General features: G+C 36.1%; 1 protein-coding gene across 1 annotated transcript; it reads left to right on the plus strand.

Annotated features, from left to right (window-relative positions):
- The first annotated feature begins 232 nt into the window (after positions 1-232).
- On the plus strand, positions 233-4,166 carry LOC149412075 (uncharacterized). The gene has a single exon (XM_089646581.1). It carries the CDS (start codon positions 1,082-1,084, stop codon positions 2,567-2,569), a length of 1,488 nt encoding a protein of 495 aa, XP_089502707.1. The 5' UTR covers positions 233-1,081; the 3' UTR covers positions 2,570-4,166.
- Positions 4,167-12,390: the final 8,224 nt, after the last annotated feature.

A 12,390-nucleotide genomic window follows, 5' to 3' on the forward strand; every position in this document is an offset into this window, starting at 1 on the left:
AGGGATCAAAGCATGAAAGGTTGTAGAAAAGTTAAAACATTTGATTGATGTTTTGAGTAAGACAGTGCAAAGAGTTTGGACATTTCTACAAAGTACCTGCAGCTTTTGGAGGTTGGTTGTTGAGGCGGTCTAGGCCTTATACTTGACTGCGGTAGAGGCTATCCCCGCCGAATTTTCTCCCACCCTTGAGCAATTTCCCAAGGGAGGGTGACTATATAAAGAAGAAACCGCTGGCGCGCGCCAGTGGTCTACTGACCAACGGCTAGGCTACTTACGGACTGGTGTGGCAGTAGCACAATAACCCACGTGCTCTCAGTTCATATCTAACAGAGTCTAGTGTCGAGTCCGGACAGAATCAAGACAGACGGAGCGGTGCCTTCGCCGTGACCAGTCAACTTGTACGTGCTGTAATTGTTCATCAAACATCGAGCATTGCCGGTGAAAGAAAACGGTGCTTTCGTTCAACAACACAGATCATCGAAATCGTTTGCTGTGTTAGTTTGAAGAAGATTGATCAATTAAAATCCTGTGCATTGGAGTCATAATTACACTGTGCAGTCAGCTATCACCGAAAGCTGAGTAAATAACGTGAATTGCAAAGTGCTTTCTCCTTTATCGGAGATTCTGAGGTCAACAAGTACTGTGATCTGCTGTGTACCAAGGAGGCTGTTGTGCAAGCTGGGACTCGCATATCCAGCGTATCTCTCCAACTTCTCTTACAGCTGCCGGCGTGAAAGGCAGACTAGCCCTCGGGTGCTTCTTGCGTAACACATGTGGTGAATGTTCGCCGGTTATACACAGACATTAAAACACGTTACCAATACTGTGTCCTTATAATCAATCTAATTTTATATGCAGACAGTCAATTGAGTGCAATTCAATTCGTGTGATATTAATTTATAATTTTATTTATTTAATAATTAATAGTTTATAAGAAAACGAACATTTCCTAAAAGTGTGGATAAAAATTGACATCTAGAACTTTGAATTATTCTGTCGGTTGACGGAAAAGTGATAATAAATTGTGATTAATAAACGGTAAGAGTTCTTAAAATATAAAACTTATACAGTAATAGCAAAAATGGCTGCTGCTGTAGAAAGTATGCCGATGCACGAAGAGGAGTTGATAAAATTGCAGGAGGAGTCAGATACTGTAGGCAATCTGGGATACATTCACGGACCCATGAAGCATTCCGACACCAGGGATAGTATATCATCCATAGACAGCGATGTTTCCATGTCTTTTGATAGGAGAAATTCAGAGGATAAGTCCGGAGATGAACCTGAGAATACGGCTTGTGACACAGCTGAAGATGAAGGAGCTCACATGGCAGATCTGTCAGACTCCGCTTCTGATGCTGGTTCCACAGGAGGGGGCAAGGACTCCGGCTGTGAAGTCACTCTTGACCCGCAAGACACTCAGGAGCCTCCTTTCACCCCTCCATCGGAAGAATTAGCCGATAAAATTGTTGGACAAGTAGAATTCTATTTCTCAGATGTCAACATTACTAAAGACGCTTTCCTTCTCAAGCACGTCAAAAGAAACAAGGAAGGCTTCGTTTCCCTTAAACTCATTTCTAGTTTCAAGAGGGTAAAACACTTGACAAAAGACTGGAGGGTGGTAGCTGTCTCACTTAAGCGATCCACCAAACTTCAGATAAACGAGGCTGGAACCAAACTACGCAGGTTGGAACCACTGCCCCAGTATGACGAAACGACCCCTTCAAGAACTATTGTAGCTGTCAACTTACCGATGGAAAAACCAACCATCGAAAACGTATCTAGATTATTCTCTAAATGTGGTGAGATTGCCTTGATTAGGGTCTTGAGACCAGGTAATCCCGTCCCCGCAGACGTAAGGCAATTCATAAACAAGAACCCATCCCTCGGGGGGTTGGTATGTGCCTTAGTAGAGTTTTCTGAATCGGAAGCTGCAAGAAACGCAGTGGCCATGCAACACGATGATTTCCCTGGCTATGGGCAGACTCTCAAAGTGTTCGAGCTGAACTGTGTTCCTAATCCCGACAAGAAGAAGCGTGTCATGCCTGGAAAGAAAATAAGCATCAACCGCATGACTGGTTTGCCTAATGAGATGGAATATTCCCCATGCTGCAGCGGTTCAGAAGCTGAGATGGAGTATTGGATCAGAGGAGATCCTCGTTACAGATTGAGGCGTGGATCTTCAGGGTTCTTACCGCGCGTTCCTGAACCAAACTGGGTTCCACGCAGAATGTCATCCTGCAGCCACTCTTCTGATTCGTCTGGTTATTACTACTCTCCCAGAAGACTGTCCAACAGCTCCAGGGATTCAGGATCTTCTGACATGTACTTGTCTCGCAGGATATCCAACTGTTCCGTGTCAAGTTCTGAGTACGATGGCATGAGAAGAATCTCCAACTGCAGCCAGATGTCTGGGTATTGCAGTCCTCAACTCCGCTCTCGCTCAAACAGCTCAGCTCTTTGCCAGGAACAGCTGGTGAGGCCTCCAGTGGGACCCGACGGTACCCGGGGATTCCAACCAGGAGCCCGCCAGAGAAGAATTTCGGATCTTGCTCTCTATTCACGCTAACTATAATTTTAACTTTATTGAATATGAAAACCTCGTGGTTACAGATCCGTCATACTGTTTTAAAACTGCTGTCCCTTCAATGACTATGCTAAAGATATGCTAATTTACCCATTAAAAATCTGTTTGCTTAACGTATTTTATGTCTGCGTAATTTATGCACTAGAGCATTATTTAAATATTCTGTTCACAAAAACTGATGTTAAGAAATATTCGAGGTTAGCGTTCAATGGAAACACTTTTTGATAATGTTTTATACGAGTACAGGAGAATATTATTATCAGAACCGGTTCCGCCAATTTGCCCCACATTTCGTGCTCAAAGACAATGACGAAATTCTTGTAACACTTGCCCCGGCAAGAAATCCATCCATTGTACCTCCTACGTCTTCTGTTAATCTGGGAGCCAAAAAGAAAATCATACAATTATTTAATTGCCTTTCGCTCATAATTACTGAACATAAATTATTCTCACAGCGCTTTTCTCAGATCATTGGGGACCTATTCATATTTATATAAAATATTTATTATTACAATCTCAACTATCTTTTTTAATATGTTTATATTATGTTATTATGTTTTATTAATATATGTTTGCACTTGTTTCTTGTTCATTCTCAATTATTTATTGTACATTCATTAGATTCAAACATTTCATCAAATCGACAAACAAATCACATAATTTCTATCATAAAAAACTAATTATTAATAAAAAACCTTGAGGGCGCTATTGTTAATAATTTGAATTTAAACGTAATGATTATTTTCAGGTCGAAATCATTGCCAATTATTATAAAACAATTCAAAATTGTGTACATTTTGATAAATATCTAATTGGCATGCATGTTTTAAAATTGTTGATCAGTTTTCAAAATCCAAGAGCTTATATATATCTGATGAATGAATCAATTCAATGATCATTCGCTTTAATTATTGTGAAACATAATATTATTTATAACTCGAATATAATGTTATATGTCATAAGTTTTAATAATAAGTGTCGTATGTATGTTAGGTTAAATCACATAATAAACATTATGTATTATGACCGATTTAATGAAAATGGTTAGCAAATTGCAAATATTAATTTGCATACGATGTACCGATGTTTTAATGAACAATTTTGTAATCATTTTCACTGTTGTGTAAAAATGTATTTATTTATTTATTGGTGAAAACCATTGTAATAATTTTTAGCTTATAATAGTTTGTGAAAGGAGAAAATGAGAGTGGAAGGAGAGAATGGAGAGAAAGAATACAAAATGCATTCATACAGAATTTACAATTCCCGACATTATAAATGTAAAGATAAAGTGAAAAGAGAATTTTTCGATGATTTTTTTTTCTAATTTTACTATTTCTTTCAATCGTTAAATAATTGAAATTTCTTCAACATTTTATACCAATTACATAGCATGGTAAAAGCGATTTGAAAGTGAAACTATTTCTTTACCTAAAAGTTAGAGTTTTTTAATATTAGTTAATGTAATTTAATCAGCGATAAGCCAACTTGCTGGATGTCTCAAAACTTTTTTATATATCGAGTTAGTTTCCTACTATGAAGAATAATTGTATTCTTTTGAAGTATTTATGTATAATTTTAATTGACTAAGTCAGATGTTAGCTTTTAAATACATTTTGAAAATAATATGCCTGTTTTATTTCATGACTGATTTTCCTTATTTGTTTTCACCATTTAACCATGACCCAAAAAGTTAAGATATCTACAATATGCTGGATAAGAAGCCAGAACTGTTTCGGAAAATATTCAAATTTTTTGATGAATAAGGTTGAGTTTTATATTTATTTTTAAGATTTTATGCCCCGTTGTGATCTCCTTCTTTGGCCAGTTTCTGCTTATGTACACATATAAACACATACTTCATATTCACCACAATATTAACACATCTGTCCTGATGATCAGGGTAGATGTGTATAGATCGATGTGAAATGTGTATTTATACACACGTTTAAGCACACTCTTCACCACAATATTAACACATGCCCTGATCATGGGCACTGTAATGTTGAAACTTTGGCTACAGAAGGAGGTAGAGCAACACGGTATGATACCTCAAAAATAAATTACTGTCATACTTTTGACCTTGAAAATCTCAAATTATATCGGGGTTCAGTTTGCTGTAGCAGATTTAAAAAGAAACACTACCTAAGGATTGAATTTAAATTAATTCTAATGATTAAATTACTACAATCTCGTATGTTTTTAACGGAATCTCTGGGGAAGTGACTAATCTATTCATCGCATTGAAAAATTAAATCATCTAATAAAAAAACTGAACTGTAATATTGGAAATCATTTTACAGTAAGATTATAAATGGTAGGGTCAGTTTTAATTCATCATAAATATAAATTACTTGCATATATGCGCCTTTGTTGAAAACATTTGGTATTACTGTTACAGATTGAACGGAAACATTGGAAGTTGACCACTACGTTCCCAAGACTATAATGTTTTATTTATAAAGGAAGCTACTTTATAAAAATGACTCTAATCCCCAAATGTCCAGGCATAAAGTGTTAGTAGGCAATATGCAAGTGCGTACATATTGATAGTTATATAAATGGATTTCATCTCATCTCCGCCAATTGGTGTTGTTGCTAAAATTTTATTAAGATAAAGAGAAAAAAGTATTATAATTATTAGAAATATTAAGATGAGATTAAACAGAAACAATTCAACTGTTAGCCTCAAGCAAATCCCCGAATGTCCAATTAGCAAAAGTTTTTTTTTTATTTGGAAGGACTATGACAAACGCCTCGCCGATGCTAGGCCATGTCATATTGTTATGTTAACTTTTCAGCTGATCACATTCCTCACATTGGTTGCGGGGCTGCGAGTTATCACACAATTTTTAAAAATTATTTTTATAATAAAAATTGATAAAATAGATTGATAACCTACCTGCCTAATATTGCACCTACGAGTGGATAGGTACATATAAATAATCCAAGCAGTATTTCCTTTATGATTAAATGGAGTACGAGAAATTAGCGTAAACTGTTAACCATTGAATATATTAATAATAAAACTACTAATTCAGTAGCACGCTTCGTTGTGCGTTGGCATGTTCATAATAATTTTATCATACTTCTAACGCAAGAGAAAGTTGTACGTTATATTTTGAAGTGGACTCAAAACACCAGTAAATATCTCGTTCAATGGGTAAAGTTCGTGAAGGAGATTTTTTTCATTTCAGCGACAGCTATATGTATTTCTTAAACTTCAAAATAATTTATTTAACATTGCAGACTATTTTAAATACAATTGTTTAAAAATTGCATTGGAAAGGATTGCTTGAAATATAAAGAAAATAATAATAATACATGAAAATAGCAAAATAAAACTAAAACTATTAATTTTTTCATAAGAAGTAATTACTTTGTGGTTAAACATTATTATTATTTTTTAAACTATTAGGTTCTTGTAAAGATTAGGTGAGAAATACGGTAGATAAGTTTAAATCTGAGTTTGTTGAAGCTAGAAATGTAATAAATATTTTTTTGGTTGGTCTTTTTGTGGAAAGGAAGGAGTGAACCTGGGTTTTGAAGAGATCCATTTTTTGAAGCGGGAGGAATCACAGAGGCTTTCAAATCTTTCCACAGCAAAGCTGTACGAATAGTAGAAGCGAATATCAACCTTTAAGGGCGCAGCACCTTGCAGTCCTAACACATCACTCTTGAGATTATTTTAAATAAAAACGGCGATACACAAAAATACAAATCATCCGGATAATATCACCTACCTAGGCGTCAACTGGTTTTGACAGGGGGCGCCAAAACATTACTCGCGCCAGGCGCCTTTTGGTTCAGGGCCGGCCCTTACAAAATCATATGAACCAAGTAATAAAGTAACAGATATTTTTACATGAACAGTAGCACATGCACTTTAAGTAATAAATTAAAAGACACTTAACTCGACTTAACTTAATTGGAATTTTTACATGAATTTTATGTAAAAACAGATACTTTTACATGAAATGTTAATAATACATGATTTTAGGTAATAACAGATACTTTTACATAGATTGTTAATAACAAGTACTTTTATATGATTTTAGGTAATAAGAGATACTTTTACGTGAATTGTTAATAACAGGTACTTTTATATGATTTTAGGAAATAGCAGATACTTTTACATGAATTGTTGATAACAAGTACTTTTACATGATTTTAGGTAATAACAGATACTTTTACGTGAATTGTTAATAACAGGTACTTTTACATGATTTTAGGTAATGGCAGATACTTTTACACGAATTGTTAATAACAGGTACTTTTACATGATTTTAGGTAATAGCAGATACTTTTACACGAATTGTTAATAACAGGTACTTTAACATGATTTTAGGTAATAACGGATAGTTTTACAAGAATTTCTGTGCTAGTTTATAAGGAGGGAGGCACTTCCGGATATTTATTCATAATTTATTGTAAATAATTTACATACTCATTACATTGTTAAATTAGTTGCTACTTATTGACTGGGCGTAGCGAAGTTCTGTTAAATTTGACCATTTTGCATTTTGCCTGACTGTAAATTGGTTTATACCCATATTCCGTTTCCGTTTCGAAATGGTGGCCATTTTAATGATTCGATAAAGATTCTCATTCGAAATGTGAAATCTTCATGATTATTTGGACTTTCTTATTCGATTTTTATCAATATTATGGAACTTACCTGCCTGAAAACAGTTTGAAAAAGGAATTTAGTAGATGCCTATGTAAGTAATATACCTACTAATTAATAAATTGTAATTTGCCAATATGTAAAAATGTTTATTCATTAATACATACTTACAGGCCGCGAACAAGTCGATTTTTACTAATGTAATAATATATTCAGTGTTAATATGACATTAAATTTTAATTTTAACAAGTAATTGACATTATTATGAATAGCTACTGCAATAACAAAACGTCAGGAATTTAAGGTTTAACGCGTCTTGGGAAATATAGTCTGACCTACGAAATCGCTGGTTTTACCGACATGTTATTTTGCGCAAAATATGCAGGTGGATCAACCTGATCAAAGATAATGTTGTTGACCACATTTGAGCTAAATTTGGAAAAAAACTTAATAAAACTCGAAAAACAGACAACATTGGACTGGTTTTCAAGCAAAAAATAATAGAATTCATCTTCCAAACAACAACATTCCTTTTTTGCCAACATCATGCTTTCGGGACTTGTTCAAGTAAAGTGTGGTAAATACTTCTTTCGTATGGTGGGGAGGTCAGAGGGGGACATCTAGGTCTGTGAGAAAGTCTAGGGCCTCAGGCGTCGCCATGTGGACCCCATCAATCCCGCCGGGGAATGAATGGAGCGGGCATTCGTTGACCATATGTTTGGTGGTCTGCACCGCACCACATTCACACATCGCCGACTCTTTAAGGCCCCATCTGTGCATCATGTGGGCACAGCGGCTATGGGAGCACCTTAATGTATTGATGGCGGACCAGGTTTTGCGAGGCAATGAGAACCCAGGCTGTCTCTCGGTGGGGTCCTGTATGAGGTGGGCATTTCCCACGTTGACCGCTTGTCACTCAAGTTTCCACCTATCTTCTGGGGTGAGAGGTAATCGGAGGAGACCCTCTCCTTCCGCCAAGAAGGGCTTTGGGGACTTCAAGCGGCATGCCGGGTGGGATATGACATCTTCGTTAAGGCGATGCCATACGCAGTAATGCAAAATCATGTTTTTTTTATTTTTTATATTAACTTCACACAGGAGGCCCTGAAGAAAATAATTTCCCTCAGGGCCTATGTCATCTTTGGGGATGCTGTGTGGAGGGTCTTTTTGTGGAGAGGAAGGAGTGAACATGGGTCTTGAAGAGTCCCATGTTGTAGGAGGGAGGAAACACAGAGGCCGGCAGTTCGTTCCACAGCCGAGCTGTTGAACTTAAGAACGAATCGTAGAAGCGACCCGTTCTCATGTGACAAATGTCAACCGTGTACAAATGTTGGGAACAGAACTACTAGTTTGTACAGGGTGTTAAGGGACGTACTTCACTTACTTTGAGCTGTGATTCCTAACATTATTTGAATCCGATCTCTTTGTGCTGTAGTTTTTTTCTTAACCTTTTAAAAGAAAATTCTTCCACATGTAGTCACTGGTCACACAGCCCAGTAACCGCCCAAGACCTCACTCCGACCCCAACTGTCCAATGCCTACTGATTTTTATTGTTTTGTATTGACAAAAACAAATCCAACCTTGCACCGGAGATCAAAATTTTGTTTAAATTTTTTACTACAAATAGTGTCAAAAGAATCACGGGTTGAAATAAGTACCCTACGTCCCTTAACACCATGTATAATGTATTGTACAGGATATGGGGTTGATAAATGAAAAAAAATCGTTCATTTAGGAAACTTTGGTCGTACATATCTTGGAAGTATAAACGGCTGGCTTCTACGGAGTAAACCCTTTTTCTTTTCATGTTTATTTACTAAAAACCTGTATTTCCTCACCAACTATTGATACTTTCGCCTTAGAAGTGATCTCATTCGATTCAGCACGAACGAAAACATAGTAAATGATACCTCACTCGACCTAAAGAGGGGTATTCCAAGTTCCAACTCTTTTTTTTATTCTGCAAATCTTCATTATACTGACACGATGAATGCACGACCAAAGTTACTAATCCTATTTTATTTCACTCAGTATTTTCAGTGGAAACTATTTACGAATAACAAAATTCTACCTTTCTCGTTACCCGTTACTGTAATAGTGTTGTTTTAACGAGACAGTTGTTTTTTTTATTTGAAGTTGTTGTTTTTTGCGGCCGTTGAATAACTCTCATTCTACTCGGGCAATGAATAACAAAGCTGAAAAAACAAACAAATAACATGACTGGCAAAGAACTTCCGTTTACTGCAAGTTCAATTTCAGTCAAATGGAGATAGTTACACCGCTATTATGGACAGCCTTTCTCTTTGGGATAACCGCAGAATGGAACGTGCTACGTGCTATGGACTGGTGATTATGTGCTATGAGCTATATGTGTTATGAGCTATATATACTATATGTTAGGCTATGATATCGCACAGCTCGACTTTCGGACACCTTCGCAACACAATCTATTTGTCTTTTATATGTCTATCTACAGGCAATGACTTAGTTAGAATAGTTAGAATGTATATAGACGCGGTGTAGAAATCTCAAAGTGGCAAGCAAAAAGGACGTCAATTGTAGTGCTTTCGGTTTCGTAGTTTTAGTATTAAACTGTCACTGGTCGCGTAAGGTAGTTTGTTATCTATAAGTTAATTGACTTAAAAATGGCCAAAATGCTATCGTATGTTATGAGAAAGTATTTTATTTAACCACACTAGTAAAGGCCAAACGATAACTGTTGTGTTCCCACAAACAGTTCTCCAACTCGTCGTGGAAGGAGATTATAAATAAATGGTTCTTTGTGATAAATCAGGGATTTATTAATACTTCGCGTATTACAATGGTGACTCGATATTTGACCTAACTAGAAACTTGCTAATTGAGATCTGATATAGTAAGTTTGTCTGGGAGCATTTCCACTGGCCCTGGCGACTACTGGCTACTGGCTGCCATCTTGCGGACTTCCACGCAAGCTCTATGAAGCTCTTACTTCCCAACAATAACATTTCAATGTAAATTGTATCTCTAGTCGCCTTCAACGGAAGCAATCTTTCAAACATGCCTTCCATTGATATGGTGGTCTGCAGCCCCAAAATACCTGAAAAAACCCTTCAAAACGACTCTGTGCAGAAACGGGCCTGTTTGATAATTTCCCCAATCTTAACAACCGGATTGCAATTTTTATAGCACAGGCGTCAGATAGGTAAGCTGTCGTTGTTTTACCGGTATTACAATGAAAGATGCTCCGATTAACTAGCGTCATTGATCCCTTACGCACCGGTGCATAACCAGGAAACACGCTAAACGCGTGACAGACGTATGCACATAGTTTTCATTTGTCACATGAGAACGTGACGCTTCTACGACTCGTCCTTGAGTTCAACAGCTCTGTGTTTCCTCTCTCCTACAATATGGGTCTCTTCAAGACCCATGTTCACTCCTTCCTCTCCTCACAAAGACCCTCCACACAGCATCCCCAGAGATGACATAGGCCCAGATTAAAATTATTTTCCCATGTGGAGTTAATATAAATTTAAAATATTTAAAAAATCCCGCAAATAACTTAATTCTGTGGATTATTATAAATAATACCCGCTCCACGATTGTATGCATCATAATTCAATGCTGACTAGAGTAGAGGTCTGGGCGCGCAACAGCATAATTACGAAGTCAGTGCTGTCGCCAACTAAACTGTTTAAAATACCCTCACTCTATTTATATGCTGCGGTGAAATAACATACTAATCAGCAGTAACAACGAGTATCAAAAAGAATCGCCGCCATTTGCTAACTATTTTTGCTCTATTATGGCGCTAAATTATCACTTGACACCTCAAAATCATCAAAGCGAACAGGCTTGTAACTCTAGTCCACCTTGAGATAGTATTCGACGCAACTTTTGAATAAGAAAACGCCATCGGGTCCTATCGTTTATTTCGTTTATACCACAGACATAGGAATTAATAGACGAGAAGATAATGGCGAGGGGTAAAATCAACTGTTGAAGAACGAAGGGAGTAAGGCTGACTGTGATTCGTCAATAAATCAATCTGACAGTAAATAGGCATCTCGCATTATAATATCACCATTTACTTCTTAAAAGTAAAATCTGCTTTAGAATGAATAGACATTTTTACATGGGAGCGCAAATTACTCGCCACGTTATGAACAAATTTGCGAAGTCCAAATTCGGCAAAAAAATTCGGTTGCATTTTCAGAGTCGAATATTTCATTTAAGTATTTATTTTATTTATTTCGTAAAATGAACCGATGATGCCTCGACCATAGTTCGCACAAGAATGATGACGTCACGTTTTCAAATTTCACTTGAGGCCATACGCGAGCACAGCCGGCTCCAATGGAACCGGTATGGGGAGTGGGGATAATACGCTTTTAATCACTTAGGGCAGGTCTACTAATATTCATATGTCTATGGTTTATACGCATATATATTTTTAATGTGTATCTCTGTCATATACAAGCAACGTTTGAATTAAGAATTCACTTGAAACATAAGAGTGTTTCTTAATTGACACATTTTATCTTACTTTTGCGAGACAATAACAAGTCTAGATTTATTGTAACATCATTGTCAGGTATGTTACATAAAGAAGAGTCTGTAGTATCGGCGTTGCTATGTTTTACTTTTTTTTTGTTATCAGAAACATATATTGTTCTATTTAATTAATAATTCTGTAAATGAAATGTGTATTTCGTTTGTTTAAATATTGAAAGATGTTTTTTAAGTTTGCTAACGCTGTGCATTAGAATGGTAAATTTCTGACGTCTCTCTTAATTGTCAACAAAAAATATATTATTATATCATTAGGAAACTGTTATAGGAAATTGGAAATATTTGTTTTTGAAAGCAAATCAGATATATTAACATATCAATGATTTTTGTTAGTTTTGTTTTTTTTTTTTTTATTTGGTACAGTATTTTTTACATTTCAAAGTTATCCAGTAAAGATGGCCTCACTGGGTGGCTTACCCGTGCTGAGGCCTTCATTTTATAATATAATATACATAATACATTTAAAAAATAATCTTGTGTGTTTGTGAGTGATGTGTGTTTTATATTGGTTTTATGTGTTTCGTGTAGGTTTTTTATATTATGTTATGAAATTTTGGTAATATTGTCTTTTTTGTTATTTAATCCATTTTATAATTTTGTGTCCGCATTTATTTTTTTTAA

Source organism: Hesperophylax consimilis, chromosome 24 (assembly GCF_061612785.1).
Source record: "Hesperophylax consimilis isolate HC1 chromosome 24, BYU_Hcon_1.0, whole genome shotgun sequence".
Classification (NCBI taxonomy): Eukaryota; Metazoa; Arthropoda; class Insecta; order Trichoptera; family Limnephilidae; genus Hesperophylax; species Hesperophylax consimilis.

Coding starts and splice junctions, on each gene's coding strand:
- LOC149412075 (XM_089646581.1), top strand. CDS start 1,082: ATGGCTGCTGCTGTAGAAAGTATGCCGATGCACGAAGAGGAGTTGATA.